Source organism: Tasmannia lanceolata, unplaced genomic scaffold (assembly GCF_043159265.1).
Source record: "Tasmannia lanceolata isolate RefF3 unplaced genomic scaffold, GAP_Taslan_0.1 ptg000006l, whole genome shotgun sequence".
Taxonomy (NCBI): Eukaryota; Viridiplantae; Streptophyta; class Magnoliopsida; order Canellales; family Winteraceae; genus Tasmannia; species Tasmannia lanceolata.
In genome coordinates this window covers 16577309-16597706 of record NW_027518683.1, presented here as the reverse complement: position 1 = coordinate 16597706, position 20398 = coordinate 16577309, and the positions used below count along the sequence as shown (strand labels likewise).

The 20398-nt window shown below is 38.0% G+C and overlaps 1 protein-coding gene across 1 annotated transcript; it reads right to left on the bottom strand.

The window, feature by feature from the left end:
• Window positions 1–316: 316 nt before the first annotated feature.
• EGY2 (ethylene-dependent gravitropism-deficient and yellow-green-like 2) lies at window positions 317–19729 on the bottom strand. The gene is made up of 13 exons (XM_077382614.1): window positions 19317–19729; window positions 19142–19226; window positions 15566–15661; window positions 15129–15221; window positions 14920–14973; window positions 14661–14765; window positions 12997–13071; window positions 12796–12901; window positions 8789–8882; window positions 6348–6501; window positions 3546–3753; window positions 1918–2078; window positions 317–766 (listed from the first exon to the last, which is right to left on the bottom strand). The coding sequence occupies exons 1-13, from the start codon at window positions 19460–19462 to the stop codon at window positions 521–523; spliced, it is 1623 nt and encodes a 540-aa protein (XP_077238729.1). The 5' UTR covers window positions 19463–19729; the 3' UTR covers window positions 317–520.
• Between the last annotated feature and the right edge of the window lie 669 nt (window positions 19730–20398).

Here is a 20398-nt window from a genome sequence, read left to right as displayed (position 1 = left end):
CTATTTGCATTGGGGCCTAATAAATGAATGGTTTGGATCCTTGAAAAAGGTGGGATCCACTGCATTTTCTTTTTCTTTAAAAAAAAAAATACAAGTATCTACTGGCACTGGCAGGCACCATATAAAAACACCTATCTGAGAGAGATCTTATTCCAGAAATGTGTGTGAGGAACAATATACAACTCAAGCCCTGCACTAGATCTTGTGTAGGACAATCTATCCCTGCAATCAAACGGGTCCCATAGGCTTAGGGCTTAGGCCAGGCTTTTGTAAATTTTAGCAGATGCTTTCAAACTATGTCTCCCAAGAAAAAAAATGACATTGACTAATCAATCATGCATTTGATGCTCAAACTTTATTACATGAAATCGGCCAAACAAGAAATAAATGGCCAATCCACAAAATGTACATATTCCGATGATTTAAGTACCACCGAATCTCGGAAGCTTGTTCAGACTATGACAGCTTCAAGGGTATAGATGACTGGACAGAAGAACTAACATGCATATATGAACTACTACTAGAGACTGATGCCTTCAGTTGAGAACGGGAAGGGGTAAGGTAGACATACCAATACTCCCAAGAGCAAAACTGTAATGCCAAGAGCGATATACTTGTTATCGGGATCGGTGATCTCCTCAGAGAGAGGAGCAATGGGCCCTCGTTGCAAAATGAATATCAAAGCAACCCAATAGAATGCAACATCATTGAACAATGAAGACAGTCCGAGCAGCGCAATGGAGGCACCCGTGATGCGAGTTGAAGCCTGCAAATAAGGAAGGGATTGCACATAAAGGCTACAGTTAAGAGGTTCAAAATGAGTTATCATTGTGTAGCTGATACCCATTTAATTGAAGGACCCAAATGTGGACAATTATTTTTTGGGCAATGATAAATTCGCACCCCTTTAACGTGAATTGACATTAAAAAGCGTTAAAGTTTGCCACATACCCTCCTTTAAAGGGGTGCATATCATCCTACAGAGGGTGTGAATTTATCATCGCCCTTTTTTTTTTATTGCTTAGGGTTTAAAATAAAATATTACATGAGTGGAAGACGGGGCACACTTTTCTACTTTTATTGCTTAGGGTGTAAAATAAAATATATAGTAGAAAGCATCAAAATATTAGAAACGTATATTTGTCTAAAATCCTTTTTTCCCTAGTGACCGAAATTTAGCAACTCAATAACATGATATGACTTCATATATACATAAACAATAAGCGATGTTTCAGTCTCCATGACCTCGATAGTTTCAATATCTGTAACCAGCAGTGATTCCATGAAATTGGCTAACATTTCTTCATGAAATAATGTATGTATAGGTATATAAGGCAATTAAATTCGGAGAAATTATATATGCACACTTTGGTTTTAAAAATGGCCCTCCATATTTTAAGCTTTTCGAATTAGCTGTGAAAGGATATTAGAATTCCCCGACACTATCAAAAGCGAACCGGGGAAGTATTCAATAAAGTGAAGAATGTCATTATCAAGTGTTCAATGAAATGAGGAGTGTCATTATCAAAACAAGGCAGTGCAAATATCAATTTCAATTTCCTTGAATTTAATAGTAACACAAAAATGCATGCAAGGTGTATTAACCTTTGGGACTCATCTTCCTAGGGCCACATTTTGGTGGCTTTACATAGCTAGATCCAGGCCTGACCAACATCCATCAAGGCAACAGTCAAAAGACAACCTAACATGGACTGGACCTAAAAGGTCCACTGGGCTTCCAAGCCCATTAACAGCCTAACGACATCACACTAAGTTTTTTGCATTATCCATATAGAAAGCAAGAACACATGTGACACACACACATAGATATACACACAAGCATGTGTGAGCGCTATAATGCACGTGGAAGAGCTATGGCATTCTAGATCGCATTGTAAATTGGAAGTAATAAAATACCTTTCTTCCCCACAGGGCAAAAGCAATGCGGCCTCCGTCGAGCTCTCCTGCAGGGATGCTGTTGATAGCATTGACTAGAAGTCCTGCCCATGCCCATATCACGAGAGGGTTGACAGATAAAGGACTGCCTTCTTTCAGAAAATCTCCTAAAAGAAGCTTCGCTGCAAAACAAATAAGTTTGAGTTTCCTATCATTTTCAACAAGTAATCTCAACAAGATGAAACACTTCTCAAGAGTTGCATTTGAATGGAATTGTTCAAGTCAGTGATTGAAGGAAATGAGACCAAACAATATGAATCTTGGTAAGAGCTATGTAGTTTAATTTATATTTACATTTAAATTTCAGTAATTCTTTCAAGTTTAAGTAATGTTTATTTCTGTTATTGAGATAGGGTACATCATAGATGGCTCTGATGGCATGAGGTGTAATTCATTTTACATTGAAATATAAAGGATATGAGTTGTGGGGATGGACTTCAAACTCCACAAATTTCCTTCTGTCTCATCACCCCTCTCTCTCTCCCTCCTGCTTCCATATGAGATTGGTAATTCAAAGAGTTTAACAAATCTTAAATAGGATTTCAATCCTAACTTTCAAGTAATGAGACAGACAAGTCTTCCGAAACAGGATGATTCTGGTAAAATATATTAAATGATGTTATTTGTTATTTTCTCATTGAAATGCTTTGCATTTTTTGATAGAACTGAGAAAAGAAATCATCTCATGATCCACTACATGAGGAAAAATTGGCCAGTCCATATTTCCATGTGAATATAAGTCAAGGGTATCTTTGACTGCATAGGCTTCTTTAATTTCACTTAAACCTGAGATTTGCCAAAAGGGATCAAATATGCAAATAACTTCAAACAAACTGACATTAACAAAAATAAATGATGAAGCCGTTTTGCAGATTTTAGCATATATTACAGACAATCCAAAGCATGCATGTACCTAGACACGCATTATGCAATGAACATGCAACAGAAGCAATTGGATTTTTTTAAGTTGCATTGATGCTATTGAGTATATAAGCTAATTTATAAAAGTCCATGGGGTCTCAATCCATTTAAGTCAAGGGTTACCCCCAAAACAATCCGTACATTGATTGAGTATATTAGCAACCTTCAAAGAGTTCTCTCGGTTGTCACTCTCCTTGTCAATGGGGGTCTGGTATTTAATCACCCATAGACTCTGTAGATTGAAGTCACCACATTTAGGTTTTTAATATAAGTAACCCTCAATAGTTATTGAATGCAGGTTGAAATTAAGGTTTTTAGGTGAAGGTAAAAAAATAGGTTTTTGACACTAACAAAAAATAACTCGCCATAGTTACTAGATGAACGTCAACCAATTTCCAATTAGATGAAAGTCAACCACTTTTCAAATCACTTACTAGATGAAAGTCAACTAATGTTCAATGCACTTACACCTTCCCAAAACATATGAAAGAAAACCCAAGCAAGCCTTAAATGAATAACGGAAAGTGCATTGCCATGGCACATGAAATGCCTAACTAGAACATAATAAGTAATAAAGAAAAGTTTGCTAATGCAAAAGACATACTTTTAATCATTTTCACTAACCAAACACAATTAACTCTTAAATGAATGCATGAAGAAGTGCTTACCAATACCCCCGGCGAGGAATGATTCATGGAACAAAGATGCATCCACTATAATACCAATTCCATCACTAGGTGGTAAAATGAAACCTAATAACAGAAGAATAAGTCCCACTGCAAATCCAGCCAAAGGTCCAGCAGCAGCAAGCTTTAGAAGATCCTCACGGTTGGGCATAATACTCAATATCCTTGTAATGGCCCCAAAGGAGCCTATCTGCAATCAAAATAGCTCATCAAATTTCAAGATAATAACCAACAACCTTTACAGGCCAAAGGAAAAAGGAAAGAAAAAGAAGTTACTCAAGCCTTTCATATCAAATGGCTTCGGTGAATATTAGTGAAGCCCATATGCCTGATCTTACTTGTAAATGTTAAGTCACAATAGAAGGGGAACATCACAAAAAGGTAAAACTTCATCTTTAAAATAGAACATTTATCTATCATTAAAAAAAAATAGAACTTTTATCTGAATCCATGGGTGTAAAGGGTCCATACGACAGACACATGGACAATTATCTAAATATGCACGAGTCATTTGAGAGAGCTGGAAAGGGACCTGAGTACGGTGGACAAATTACTGTGCTTGTGGTTACAGAGCATAAAATAAGATGATTTATCAATAACACCCAGAAAGTGAACCACAGTAAAAAGAAGAGTCCAATAAACTCCACTACAAAGAACCTAGTATTCAGTCCTTTCACCATTGGACTGGAGTGTTAACTTACCAACTTCTCCAAAAGCTTAAGCTGTTGGAGAAAGGCGTTATTTATCTTTTATACTTTAACGCTCCCCCGCACGTGTGGACCACTTGGCAAACACGTGGCACATGTGGTCCCACTTTGGGACGACCGTCGCATGTGGATTTTTGCTATTAGAGAGGTTTGAACTCGAGACCTTTGGCTTTGATACCATGTTAACTTACCAACTTCTCCAAAAGCTTAAGCTGTTGGAGAAAGGCGTTATTTATCTTTTATACTTTAACGTGGAGAAACTAGATATACTTGTAAATGTCAAGTCGTAGTGCCATCATGTGATACACATTATATTTCTAACAAATAGGGACAGATGTATTGCTCCTTTATTTTTATGTGGAAATTACTTAGCATTTGAGACATTGATGTGGCATTGCAGCCTTTTATGTTCATTTTCATTGATATTTACTTAATGTGGATGCCCATATTGCCCCGTGATTTATTTGCAGAATTCATGTGATGGTTATCCTCATGGTTTGCACATTTATTTTATACTTATATGAATGCATGTTTAACAAATAAGAACATTAATTAACTAATCACATAATTAATTTATGATCATCGACAAAGCTTGGAACTCCTCTAGACTCAGCTTTGCTGGTTTGGTGATGGATTATTCCCTCTTCCTTCCATGGTCCACAAAAAATACAGACCAAATAGAAATTGATAGCAACTAACAAAAGCAGTGTCAAAGAAAAAAACACAACAAAACAATGGCTCCAAGAATAAGATCAAGTTGAAGAGGAAGTAGGGTAACATTAACAGGCCTCAATAGAAAAAGGAAATAATAGTAAAAAAAAGTCCCATTTTCTCTCTATTTCTTTACCTTATGTATGAACCCATATTGGATGCTCTCTGCATGTGAATTTTCTACCTTCACACAAACAAAAATACCCCAAAAAACCTGCTTGGTCGTCCAAATAAATAAACCAAAACTCCTAAAGTGCCACCCATAAGTTTTTTTATAGAAAAATGACAAATCTACCCCTATTTGCAATAATCAATAAACCAATCCTCTTCTAGCTACCAAAACAACAGAAATGTGATTTCACATCAAATTTAAACCTACATAATCGACTTGGCGATGATCCCCCACGTCAAGTTTCAATTCACATGCTCCAAACGCGGGTGCCATGGAAGTAATATGAAGTTAGGCCAAATGCTGGCTGGGCAAACAAATCGGCCTCATGTTTCTTACTGCCTTAACTTTGTTTTCCTTATTAGATTTCTTTGGCTCATAGGATATTACATATGCATCAGAGTTTCATAAATCAGATGGAGATTTGTTGTAGTTCTCTCTCCAAAGAGAGTGATTGATCCCAAAGATCTCACCCTTCAGATCTTGTTAGTATTATAGACTGAAGCTAGTCAGATAAAAAAGTAGTGATTGCAACGAAGTTTGAAGTTTCCATCATTTGACTAATCGTTTAATTGGAAATTAGATAATAGCTTAAATAAGATTTCAGGGGACAAGTATTCTAATTTTAGAGAGAATATAAGTGGTTGTTAGAAAATCTTTCTAATTCTTCTCGGACCAAAAATTAGGAAACCTATTTGGAGATTTTTATCAAAACCCTGAATAGCCTCCTCTCTCCAAATGTATGCAAGAGGACTGAGATCTGAAGGGTGTTCTGCTACAAACATCTGGCCAGAGAGACGCACAAAGAAGATCCCTCTGTTAGATCGAGCCTTTCCATTTCAATTGACCTATGTCACATCTCAGAAATCCCATGGAAACTACATGCCCGATATACGATTCCGGACAAAAAAATGCAATTCGTTTCCAAATCAGCAAGCATCTGCCTAAAACCGTAGACTTGTAATAATATCCAGAATCCAAATAGAACAACAAAAGAATGCAAAAAACAAACATTGAGAGTAAAAAGTGGATATCATGTAGTCCTTTTTTCTGCATATTGAGAAAAAATACCTAGCATGCACAATTTATATGATAGCAACATGATCCAAAGTGTAAGGCTTAAAGTGATAGAAATCCAATAAATATTGAAGTGCGTAGAATCCAGCCAAAAGATGAAGCTAGAAAATGATAAGGAACCTGCCAACTGGGAACAAAGTATGGCACTCCAAGCTTAACCCCGATGCTTTTTGCAACTAAGATGTGGCTGACTTCATGGACCCCTAAAACGAGTGCAGTGACGAGGGCTCCAGGAAGGCCATCTTTCAGTAATCCAACATTGTCAAATATTGATCTGTCATTTAAAATATACTTGCATTAGAAATAAAACATGCAGAACACATTGCTTTCTTGAAATAAGCTCAAAGTACAAAGCTTCAACAGCGACCAATCATGGATTACAGAATTTATATAAGGATTAATGTTAAAAAGCACAATGTGGCATGTTATGAGTTTCATACAGTGAGAATTGGAAATCTTGTAGTTGTGTCATATGTCTACAAAAAAAAAGAAATACAGCTTAAGGTTTTATGGTGCAGTTTTCCATGCCATTACAAACCTTACCTATGCGGGAGCAAGTTTGGGTGGTCTCAACATCAGATATGATTAAGTCTTTAAGAGGTAACTATAAAGATAGTAAAAATCAAGAGCTTTAAATTTATGAATTCACTACTCAAACAATCATCATCAAGATATGATTTTAATTATCAATCTTGGGTCCCACAAAACATACATGTATGACTAAGACCAGTAATTTGATGTATCCCCATGAAGTGGCTTACATGATTGCGGTCCTATGCCACATGCATGCCCCATCTGTAAGCTCATCATCGACAAAAATCAATAGTTTAGCTTCTTTTGGTGGGATCCTAAAGATGCTTTATTTTATCACTGTTCTAGGATCATGCAATTACTGTGGGACGAGTTGTAAAGCGCTAGACTTGTGGTTGCTCACCAGTCCAATAGATTCGATGATGCACATGTGACACACATGGGCAGAAAGCTACTTTTATTTGTTACCTTTTCCCTTTTTTTGTGTGTAGAGAAATTTACATTTGTAAGATATTTAATAGCTATAAAATAAATTTACATTTATACAGTATTAATAGCTAAAGGAAAATTTATTTACACGGTATTAATAGCTAAAGGAACATTTACATTACCAAGTTTCCCATTATATATAGTGTAGCATAGATTAAGTATGTAGCTATAAGAAAATTTACATTTGCAATACCTTCTGTGTGGGTCCCTCCAGGTTCGGGTCAAGCTTGGGCAACCCTGGGCAGCATGAGTAGGAGGCGTTCTTAGAGATGAGAGGTTTGACCAGATGGGCCTTTATAGTTCCAATTGGGATTACTAATTCAAATAAAGCGGAGGTGAGAGCGGTACTTCATGGCATCAGGATATCAGAGAGCAGTGATTTGGGAAGGTTGATCGTTAAGGGAGATTCTCTCAATGTCATCAGGGGGTTGGACGGGAGACACCACCATCCTTGAATATTCGCTCACTTGCTTGATGAGATTCAGGACCATCTCGCGGGTTACCTCACTTCTTTACAGAACATGAGAAGATCGGCTAAAAGCGACACTAACAGATTGGCTCACTTGAGAGTTGCAAGAGATAGATTGGAGATTTTTTATTTTCCTCCTCCTTGAGGGCATTGGTGTTACATTGTTTCAGCATTTGTCCCTTGACCCTATTTTCTCATGCATTGACAATCTCGGTCATGGGGTTTCTCCCTAATCCTTCTTCATAAAATCTTTCATCATTTAAAAATATATATTTAATTCTCATTTAAAAAATATATATTTAATAGCTACAGGAAAATTCACATTTGTAAGATAGTTAAAAGCTATAAGGAAAGTTACATTTATAAGATAATAGAGAAAATAAGGTTTACATTTTTAAGTTTTTAAATAACCTTGGGCAGCCACCCAAGTTTTCACATTCTATATAAAATAGATAAGCATGATTGGAACCTGTCCTAAAAGTAGTACAAATAAATGATTTGAGATTAAAAATGTATATACCATCTGTTATGTTCGACACCTAGTTAAAAATAAATAAATGCGTAATGTCATTGTTTGCATTCAAACTTTCTAGAGTTACTGCCTAAAGCACTGATACTCTTTGAGGCAGAAATATGAGGCATAGGTGGCAGGAGTAGGAGTAGAAAAATAAGACTCTTAACTTTTAATACTCCATTCTGTGTTATAACTTTAAAAAAAAACAAGAAAAGGTATGAGCAGGAGTTGGAGACTTCCAAAGGTGAGTGCACATCTTCCTAATCATATTCATTTCCTACAAGCAACAAGTACTTTTCTTATTTTTGGGCTAGTAAATGACCAGAGAAAAAAACAGCCCAAGAACACCAGGCCACACATTGATTGAGCAAATTATGGAAGAAAACGTATTACAACTATCATGCTACATGATCTCTCTCAGTGGTTCATGTCCTTTTATTCCACATTCCTAATTAAATGTAGGGATGTGAGTGGAATTACGTTAGTAAGTTCTTGCTTGATGAAACTATGAAGAAGAAAACCAAAAAAAAAAAAAAGAAGAAGAAGGAAACCTCTTACAGTAAGTTCGATTGCAGCTCAGGTACATTTCTGAGAAGTAAAGTAAAAACTGTGACGAGTCCAAATGCACCTGCTGCAAACCATTCTGGGACCGCTGAACACAGAAAACCATTCTAGGCATGGTTACATAAAACAAGTTATAGTTTGGAATCTTCTAAATAGTCTATACATAGATGAATCATAAGCAAAAGGAAAAAGAAAACAAAAGCCTGACATAGGACACTAGTATTAGCAATTTTCTTTTTTTTTCTTTGGTAGAGATTTTTCTTTATGTGGCAGGATTATTATGCTAATTGTAGCTGCTTTCTTTATGTGGTAGATTCTAGGTCTTTCTTTTAAGAGAAGTTTACTTATTTAGGGATTGTTTTTCTTTATATAAAAGGATGTAAATCATGAGTGAGAATTAATCAATAATATTGGAATCAAATTTCTCTTTATCTCTTTCTTATTCTTCCCTTCTCTCTTTTCCCTAGTGGATTCTAGGATTCTTCTTCTTCCCTATTGGATTTTAGGGTAATTTTCGGGTCGTACACTTCGGGTGTGATTCCACGTCTGATCCACTGCGTTAGTTGGTATTAGAGCGAGGCCTCTCCTCGAATTGATGCTGCTTGCGTCCGCCAGCAAACACAATCAACCGAGGCTCGGATTTATGATGCGGATTACCTGCACAAACAATCCAGCTATTTATTTTCAAGTTAGTTTCTCTTCCCCTTAATTCTCAGCAGCCCAATTTCTTCTCTTTCCCTCCCATCATAAAACCCTAACCCAAATTCTCTCACACCTGATTAACAGCCCCAAGAACATACCAATCCTCAGCGCCCAATATTCCTAATAGCCACCTGATCGCCCTACAAATCAGCCCTTCTCGGCTCCTAAATCCGGCAACCCTTCATCTCCAAAACCTAAACCTTACATCCCAACAGCCCTAAAACATAGCTGATCAGTCCCCTGTTTGGCTGTCTCCCATCATCCACCCGAGATCTCCTTAGGCGCAGGAAACCACCTCAAAACAAAAAGTCTTTCTCAGTCTACACCTATTGCTCCCATCCGATTAAAGCACCAAACCCTTGTTTTTTTATCAGCCGCAACACCCTCCTCCAGTCTTCCCTATACCCATATTTCCCTATTTTATTCAGTCCCTGCAAATCCCAAAATAATAGCTGCAACCCTGCCTTTCTATCCCAGTAGAAACTACCATCTCCTCCACTTCACAAAACACCCTTACATCCTTAAAAAAATAGCCCCAAATTTTACCTATATTCAGCCACCCAAAACACCCAAACTACACCCAACTAATGGCCGATGGAAATCCCATCTCTGTTTTACAACTACATACGAAATCCCTTCTAAGATATCCACATCCCATGATTACCTATTTTCTAGCCTTTTTTGGTTACCCAAAATCCTTTTTTTTCCCTATTATCTAGCCTTTTGTTCAGCCACCCTTCTGTGCCCAAAGTTATTCTCAGCCCAACCCAAAACCCACCATTTCTTGTTTCATTAACTAACTTTTCCATTTGTTTCACCCTTTTCCTACAACCCTTTTTTCTAGTTTCCCTCCCATTTCCTTAACCTATTATGGATCTATCTTTAATCCCTTCTTTCTTTGGATGTGGTAATTGTGAAACCTCATGTTTGGCTTGGATTGATGCAATTGAGAATTGTATAGATCAATATGGCTTGAGCCACACATAGATAATTAAATGTGCCAGAGCAACCGTTCGCCTTCATGCCAAATCCTTCTTGAAAAAGATGGAACGGGAGCGATACAAATTGGAACAATCACCCTTCAGCTGTAGGCATGAAATACGTGATCTATTTATCCAAGAATTTGCGCCGGTTACCTATCAAGAGAGCTTAAACATCCAAGCTAGAATCAAACGAGAGAAAGCTCAAAAGGCATAGGACCGCACCAAGAAGAAAGCTGCGTGCCTCCTAATTCAAAACACTTGGCGCATGTACCAGGCCAGACAAGAATTTAAGAGGTGCATCAGTTTCATCATCAAGATTCAAAGTTGGTGGCGACACACGAACACTCGAGTTGATTACCTGTGCACAAAATATGCCGCCAACATCATTCAGAAAGCCTGGAGAGCCCAGATCACTCGGCGAGGAATCGTAATGAAATTCTTAGTTGAAGTGCACGAGTCTAAGATGACGGACAGAGATTAATCCCATCTCTATGACAACGATGTTCCTACCGAGCATAGTGAAGGATATATTCTACCTGAACTACCCAAGATCAAAGAGTTTATTGAAGCCTTGATTAGTCAAATCAAGTCCAACCTTCTGTCCACACAAGCCGGATTACCAAGCAAATGGAAGTATCTAATCAATGGAAATGATTTCAATTTGAGGTCGAAGCGAGCAGTTCATCTGTACAGATCTATTCTACACCGGACCTAAATTTATGCTTGTTCTGTTCATTTTGTCTAAACTCGAGGGCAGGTTTCTTTCAAGTGGGAAGGACTGACGTATGACACTAGGATTAGCAATTTTCTTTTTCTGTTTCTTTGGTAGATAATTTTCTTTATGTGGCAGGATTATTATACTAATTGTAGTTGCTTTCTTTATGTGGTAGATTTTAGGTCTTTCTTTTAAGAGAAATTTACTTATTTAGGGATTGTTTTTCTTTATATTAAAGGATGTAAATCAAGAGTGAGAATTAATCAATAATATTGGAATCAAATTTCTCTATATCTCTATCTTATTCTTCCCTTCTCTCTCTCTTTGTGATGACCCAATAACTTTAGCTCTATGGCCTTTCTCGCCTACCTAGTTAACTACAAAAATGGAAGGCCATTCACATAGACATTTCATCAAACATTTCAATTGCACCAATTTATAGGGACTGTTTTGCAATTCAATGTCATTCAACCAACAATGGCTTTACATAAGAGAATATAGGTATGGCTCTCATAAGAGGGGTGATTGGGAAGGTCCCAAATCACCAATTACAAAGTAGAGGATAAAAAACATAACATTTTGGTCTTGGGATGGAGATCCAAGAAGCTTGGCTGGATGGAGGGGGTGTTCTCTTGAATGGCTGTGGAAGATGGGTGATCTCCAAGTGCACACTGCTGCAAGGAGGATGGAGGATAGATGGGGTGCTCACTGCACCTTCACCATGTAGGAGATGCACTATCTCACTACCATGGTCGATCAGCTACACTAGCCAAATTATCTTCAATACATAGATAGGGTAATCAAGCGTGCCTCTCTCATTCTAACTTCTAAGTAAAGGACTTATATTAAGAAAAGGGGGTGCCCATATCAGTTCCACTCCAAGGCAAAACATTCCAAAAGTTTGGCTATCTCGTATTCTCAAAAGAGAGGGTGCTCATATCAATTTTGGACTACTCATATCATCAATAGTCTAAAAATATGGCTATCTCATATTCTCAAAAGAGAGGGTGCTGATATCAATTTTTTCCCAAGGAGAAATAGTACAAAAGAGAGGGTGTTGATATCATTTTTGGATGCTAGATGGTCCCTTGGCCCCATGCCCTAAAAAAGGACACCCACTCCAAAGTCCCCACAAGTGGGCCAACTATTCCCGATCCGGCCCCACAGATGATGCCCGGACACATAAAAGGGGCCCCACACGGCCCAATCCTTGAATTGTCATTCGATCCACAACACTCGATCAATGTTCCTAAAAACGGAACATTACACTTTTCCCTAGTGGATTCTAGGATTCTTCTTCTTCCCTAATGGATTCTAGGGTAATTTTCGGGTCATACGCTTCGGGGGCAATTCCACGTTTGATCTGATGTGTTAAAGCCTCTCTAAGTAAAATAGTTCATCTTCCATATATGTGATGGTATATGGTAAGCTATAGCAACAAAACTGAAATGTATAGACAACTTCTACGAACGTCCTTAAGCAAATGAAAGTTGCGGAGAGGTGGGATAATCCGTGAGTGCAATTCTTCATGAGCTTTACGAATATAATGTATGAAGATAAAACATTCATGAGAAATCAGGAGAAAGATGACATGAAACTACCAGTTGACTCTGGCTGTAAGGTTTTTCTGGGAACGACTACTGCAACCGGCCTATCATCCTCTGGATTGATGAGAAGAAAAAACTTATATTGATCCCCAAATTTATCCTGTTGAGGAAATGTTCTGGAATTTACACAAATCTAAGTCTGAATAATTATGCTGCTTGATAATCGGAATAGGAGAAACAAAAATAAGAAATCACCTCCATCCTCTTAACTATTTTTTCATAGCTTTTAGCTGCCTTCCCTCGCAGATTACCCTTGAACAATACTCCACCCTGTTTAAGTAGCATAGGAACAAAGAAGCTTATCGTAGTGGTATTTTATGCAGGACTAGCATGGGGTTAGAGATCAAGTTTTTCAGACAAAGTTCATGGGAGTAAGCATATAACTAGAGGAATGCTAGATTCACAGGCCCCCTTCAAAAAAAGGGACAAAGGGCACCCCCATTGGTCAAATTCCATTAATTTGACTAATGGGGGTGCCCTTTACACCTTGTTTTGCAGGGGCACCTGTGAGTCTAACATTCCTCATATAACTATATATAACCAAGAAGTGGGCAAAGCTCATCCAACTTTTGTTTTTGCTCCATGCCATGATGCATTCATAAAATGGTTTCGGAAAAATATAAAGTATTGTACAAAGTAGATAAAGGGAAAGTAAGAAGAATAAAAAGGGCGGCCCAGTGCACGAGGCTCCCGCCATTGAGGGGTCTGGGGAGGGCTAGATGTACGCAGCCTTATCCCTGCTTTGCAGAGAGGCTGTTTCCATGACTCGAACCCGTGACCACCAGGTCACAATGGAGCAACCTTACCGTTGAGCCAAGGCTCGCCCTCTTAAAGGGTTAGTAAGAAGAATTAATGTTTCAAATTGATAGTTAACGTTAAAGAATGGGATAATTAAGCAGTGACATTGATCAAAGAACCAATATTTCCTATTGAATCATATTGCAACTGAAGTGCATTTGCACATCTAGCAGGCATTAAAAGTGATGACACTAGTTAGACAATAAAATCAAGCTATGGTATTAACCCACACCAACAGCAAAATGTATAAATAACAACTTCAAGTTCCGTCAAGGAGATATACAATTTAGTAACTTCCAAGGCCTCATTGTATCTTCATGCAATATCTTTATCCTTTTTCCCATAACTAACGGAACAGCATGACTCTTCATTCCAAGAGCCAAACTGATCCAAGTTGTGATGGAAAAAATGCCCAAGCGTATGTGAACATAGCACATGGTTATTTTGAATAAATCAGTTACCATTTTCTGTCAACTCTCCCTTCTCAATCTTGGCCTCTTTCCTTTGGAGTACTCTAGTCCTTTCGCTGAGTCCTCTAGTCCTTTCGCTATTGAATCTAATTCATGTTCACTCGTCCTTTGGCTTGGAGTATTCAAGTGAATCAAGTCTTTTTGTTCGTTTTCTTATTTTGGCCATGGTGTTATGATTTGTATTTTCTTATCCTTTTGACTAAATCAGTTATCATTTTTCAGTCAACTCTCTCTTCTCTGGGTTTTTGTCTGGACCTCTTTCCTTTGGAGTACTCTAGTCCTTTCACTCTTGGATCCAATTCATGTTCCCTCGTCCTTTGGCTTGGAGTATTCAAGTATTTTTCCTTGTTTTTCTATTTGGGCCTGAGGGTTATGATTTGTATTTTCTTCTCCCATTGCACTTGGAGGATTTATTATGTCACCTAAGCCTTCTGTTGTATTTTTACCTCTCCTTTTCCTATTTAAATTCTTGATTAGCTAGCAGTGAATAAACAAGTAAATAACCATCTGATGGTCGCATTTTGCAAGGAAAATAAAATAATTCCAAAATATATCCAGCTTAGAATCAGCAATTAGATGTCACAATCTCACCTCATAGGGCTCCTGACTTGTTACGAAAAATGTATCAAAACCAAATACTTGGTCCTTAAGAATGTCAATTGAAGATTTCGGGATCTGGACAAGTTCACCAAGTCGCTGCAGAAGTTTGTCAACATTTGGAAAAAAAATGCATATTAAGAGCATTTTATTCAACGAGTGATCAAACAAGAAGAAGATATCGAGCTGAACATGAACTTCCCAATTAAACATTACGAAATCCAATGAACACCATAGATTCGTCAGTAGTTACCTTCACACCTGGAAGAGGAGAGCCACTTGCAACTTCTAAGTTATCATCGTTACCCTATGGCAGACATAATTTACCACTATATTAATTACAAAGTTAATGATCCCAATATTCAAGCGATAGACATGAATGATTTCGAGAAAAGAACATGCCGTTTAGATAAGGATAATTAGCTACAAAACCTAAAACAGGAGCATTTAGAGAAATATTACCTGGCTGCCACCTTGCGAACTGAAATCCCCATCATTCTTCTCTTGTAAGTCCTTCAAATCTAGCAATTCCATGCCAACAGATTGGTCCTCACTCTAAAGTACAATGACATGCGCACTAATTAGTCAGACAATGCAAGTGCTCCATGAATCTTTTAATATGCTATGAGAGATCAACGCCAATGTGAAATGAATAAATGAAGACTTTAGCCCTATTCCCCTACATTACTACATAACCATATTAATGGAACAGCAGGGAAAAAATAGAGGGGGTGAAAGAAAAAGGGAAACAAATCATAGAAGTGAGACTGAAATGTCTGCAGCAACGAAAGCTTAAATGACCAAGGAGAAAATGTTGGAAGACTCTACTTTCAGGAAAAAACAGGAACCATAATGAATAAATAAAAACAAAACCAGATATATTAGTAAATAGAAATTACTTGATCAATGATGGGCTGAGAATCAGGAAGCCCATTATTTTGCATAAGGGGGTCACTCGACGGTAGCGACGGCTCATCTTCAATAATTTTCTTCTCCTGAGTAAAAGGCCCAATAAGAAAAATGACACTTTTCATAGCCATTGATAACATTGACACATTATGACACAACATGCGAACTCATAAAAATATTCATTGCATGAAAGACTGTAAGAGCAAAAAGGAATCAACAAGTGCAGTGTACTGATGTAGTAAGTTTTTCTTATGATGTAGTACATTTTTCTTACTTTCATCTTTTGTTTATTAGTTTTATTTGCATTAGGATTACTTAAAGTTAAAAGAGTTATGGTTATATTAGGAGTCCCACTATTAGTTGGATTAGAGATAGAGTTTGAGTAGGAGAAGTATTTGATGCCTATATGGACGTATGGTGTATATTGGGGATATCTTTTAATTGAATAAAATTTAGATTAAGTTTGGTTTTAATATTATTTCTTTGTGGATTTAAGGGTTTTTATCAAAAAGGGGCGGTGTTCTTCTTCAACAGGTTGAAGACGGTGATATTTGCCTTTTTTCTGCATGCCTCTATCACATCTAGTGGAATCCGAACGAGTTTTCTCGTCGGATCGGACCAGCTTGCTTCAACAACAAACCACCACCAACCAATCAGAAAAACAAGTTTTCCTAGTTGATAGCCGCGGGTAACAGACGATCACCCTTTCTCGTGAAAAATACAACCTTCCTTCCTGCTAACTGATTTCCTTGTCAGCCATCCTATTTTCACCTAGAAAACTAGCCACGGTCCCTGTGTCATCAACGACTCCAAAAGCCCCTTCAAAACCCCTTTTCCCTGTTAAGTTTTCATTACAAAATTCAGCCCACAGTCCCTCTTGTTGTTCAATCATTAACGGCCAACCAAAGCCCTCAAAGAAAACCGATTTCGTTCCCATCACCTAGCTGTTGTTGCGCCACCTTTCTACTCAAAGCCACTTTGATTAAGTCCAACATGAGACCACAAAAAAACTGCAGGTTTTTTACCTTAGTTTCAGCCTTTTCTTGGTGGACCACTCATAGACCGCCAGCCCATTCACCATTCTAAGTTCTATAGCCTCCTTAGTCAAACAATATCCACATCACACTAAACCCCATTGGTTTATTCTCATTTCCAGCATCCTTTCTCCGTTTTACTTGGCCTTCATTCGTTTCTTAATCGATCACCCTCCCTTTGTTAAAAGCTATGATTTAGCCTACACTTTGAATTTACTGCTGACACACGTGTCCGACATGACACGCGTGTCCACACATGACGACACTCATTTGGACACTTTTAAATGTATTGCTAAGTGTTAGAGTCAATGTGGGTGTGTGAACACGTATTTGTGTAATAATCAATAATTTTATGTGTATCTACGTGTCACCATTTCTAGATTTTTAAATGTTGCCATGTCAGACAACTCATATCTGTGTCGAAACTCGACACACGAATCCATATTGACAAATTATGATTATAAATACTTTCTATTTTAGCCGTGTTCCCATTTCTAAAGTTTGGGGGTATGCCGTGTCCGACACTCGTGTCCGTGCCATAAATCATAGGTTAAAAGTGTCACCCACTTCAGCAAATCCAACAACCCTTTCCATACGCGACACTCGTGTCCGTGTCTGACACTCTGTATTCCTATGTTAGTCGACCCACACCCTTTCAAAATCGCCTAAACTTCCTATCGATTGACAACCTCCATTCCTTAACTATTCTCAACCTCTTCCATCCATTTTGATCTTTAACCACCTTCCCTTCAATTAAGATTTGTATTAGGTTCACCCTTTTTGTCCCTTTTCAGCAAATCCAACAACCCTTTTCTAAATTTTCAGCTGCCCTTTTTCTTATTTTTCCTGTCCTTTTCCTTAACCTACCATGGATCTACAATTTGTCCCTTCTTTTTAGGATATGGAGATTGTGATTTGCGAGGCTGTGCTTGGAATGAATTGATGCAATTGAGGATTGTCAAGAGAGATACGGTCGAAGGCACACAGAGATGATTCAATGTGTTAGAGAAACTGTAGCCTTTTATGCTAAATATATGTTGATAAAGATCGAACAGCAGCGATACAGATTTCGACAACCACCGTTTAGTCATTGGGAAGAAACATGTGATCTCTTTATCAAAGAATTTGCAACGATTACTTACCAAGAGTATTTGAAGATCTAGGCTAGGCTAAGACATGAGGAGAAATTCCAAAAGGCCATTTCAAAAAAAAAAGCACAAAAGGCCAAGGACCGTGCTAGGAGGCAAGTTGCATGTCTTACAATCCAAAAGACATGGCACATCTACCAAGCCAGAAGAGAATATAAGAGGTACGACAGTTCCACCATTACGATTCAAAGTTTGTTTCGTTAGAAGATTGCCTAGGACAAAAACGTATGCATCAAGTGTGCTACCAAAGAAATCCGACGCTCTTGGAGAGCCCGAATCACTCGACGAAGTTCGTGTGAGCATCCAAACCCCACTATGGAAGATCTTCAGGTCAGAAACAACGAACTCGAAAGTTACGTAGGAGAATTAACGCACTACTTATATGCAGAGCCAAAATTACGCCTCGAAATGGAACAATCGTTGAAAGAACTTCAGCAGAAGTTCAAGGCCATGGTGAAATTCTTAACTGTTGCACACAAGACAGAGCATTATGCAGATGAAGTGACATGGCGATCACGAGTCAGAACTTCTGCGAGATGATCCAGTTTTGAATATCCGGGATTTCTTATTCATGCCAAAGCAAGAGGAAGAGCCACAACAACGACACGACTTCTTCAAATCTATGTATATGATCAAGCATGCAAAGAGTTCCAATCGATGTCGTATACCGTTTAAAAAGTACCGCCAAGACGAAGGCTTGTGTGATGTTGACATGTATACCTATCATAGGTTGTACACTAAGTTATGGGTATATGACATCAACGTACTTCATGGAGGAGTAGCCAGAGCTTAACACGAGGATGAGTTTCATTCAAAGGGGGGGTGCTGATGTATGAAGTTTTTCTTATTTTTCTTCTTTTATTTGTTAGTTTTATTTGTATTTACGATTACTTAAAGTTAAAAGAGTTATGGTTTGGATTAGAGATGGAGTTTGAGTAGGAGAAGTATTTGATGTCTATAAATACGGATGTATGGAGTATATTGGGGATATCTTTTCATTGAATAAAATTTGAATTAAGTTTAGTTTTTATTTTATTTCCTTGTGGATTCAAGGGTTTTTATCAAAGGGGGGCAGTATCCTTCTTCAACATGTTGAAGAGGGTGATCTTCGCCTTCTTTCCGCATGTTTCAAACCTCAAATCAAAATTTTAATTTGGAGAATATATCAAATGGAACATTGACTTATGTAATTCCAGAGAATTTAAACAGCCTAATAAAATTCAAAAAATCCTCCATTCGATGTAACTAATCAAGCCAATTTACCTATAAAATCAGTGTACCAATTCCTTACTCCGAGCCAGGCAAAACAATTTCCAACTTGATAGGCAAGTACTTACAAATTCAAAAACTGAAATAAAAGACCTAATTAAATGGAGATAGATACCTTGTCGCTATTGCTCTCCGGCTCTGTTTCAGTCTCGGACGATGTCGATCGGCAAGCAACCCTTTGCTTCCTTGCAGATACAAACCTAATAGTCAAAAAGAAAAATCATCAGAATTCGAATTCCAAATACTGTCAGATTAATGATATCTCCAAAAAAGAAATCAACAAAACTGACCTCAAAACCGAATTGACCTGCGATCGAGAGCATTTCTGTCTTGAAATGACTGAAGAAGTGAAGACCGGATGGAAGCGGAGATTGTGGCAAGAAGTGTACTGTAAGACGGAGGAAATATTTTCACGAAAAATCGTCGGGAAATTCATCTCTCTAGTGTAATGAGAAGGAGTTCTAATACTCTGAAAGCCCTCTTTCCATGGCGTCTCTCTGAAACCCTAGCTTGATCGGATCGAGAAAACCATAACTAGGAGGGAGTGGAATAAAGTTCGGAGGGAGAGATTGCGAGAGTTTCGATCTTATCTTCCCGCGAGAACGACGACAATGAAGATTATTAGATTATCCTCCGTCGGTTTACTAAAACAACTGCTTGGTGTTTCATTGAGAGGCGAACCTTTGAGGGCGAATGAAAAATAGACGCGTGGAAGCCAGAATGCCCGGATCATTTTAGCAACTGACTTAACCGCTTGTGTAATAATGTATTAGTAGTAGCTCTGGTGCGAACGAGGGTAGAAAATCACGAGAATTCAAAGTTTCGAACAAGCATATTCGGCCCTTTCTATTCCTTGGGCCACGAACCAAGAAAAGTCCAGGTGAGGTGAGAGTAGGGAGGCAATCAAACTAGTCTCTTGGTATGTTTGGGATTTACCATAAAAATTTGTTGCGTGGTTAGAAATAGAATGCTAGAGAAGGACTATTGTAGACATAGGGGTTTTACCATCCCAAAAAAAACATAAGAGGTTTTATACCACCTCTTTATACACAAGAGGCAAACTAAAAATAAGACAAAATAAACCCTTGCAAAATGCCTTCGATGATTTTGAGTTCATTTCCATGGAAGTGCCATTTCTGCAGACAGCACAAATATTCAAATATCCCTTCTGTTTACAATGGCAACCAAACAAAAGCAGGGCTTACCCGGCATCCCCAAAATGTTTTAAAAAAAAGAAGGAACAATTACCGATGGGGGATAAACATTAGGCAAAATTACCAACATACCCATGCTTTTCAAAAATTATCAACGAGGGACAAAAGAGGTCTCGTCAGTAAAAGCTGGACGAAAATGCCCTTTGGCATTTACAACA

Bases quoted from the DNA above. Each gene is read 5' to 3' on its own strand.
- EGY2 (XM_077382614.1), bottom strand. From the start codon at position 19,462: ATGAATTTCCCGACGATTTTTCGTGAAAATATTTCCTCCGTCTTACAG. The intron at 15,222-15,565 runs GTAATTTCTATT...ATTGTACTTTAG, and splicing joins CTCAGCCCATCATTGATCAA to AGTGAGGACCAATCTGTTGG. The intron at 3,754-6,347 runs GTTCCTTATCAT...TTTTGATTGCAG, and splicing joins ACTTTGTTCCCAGTTGGCAG to ATAGGCTCCTTTGGGGCCAT.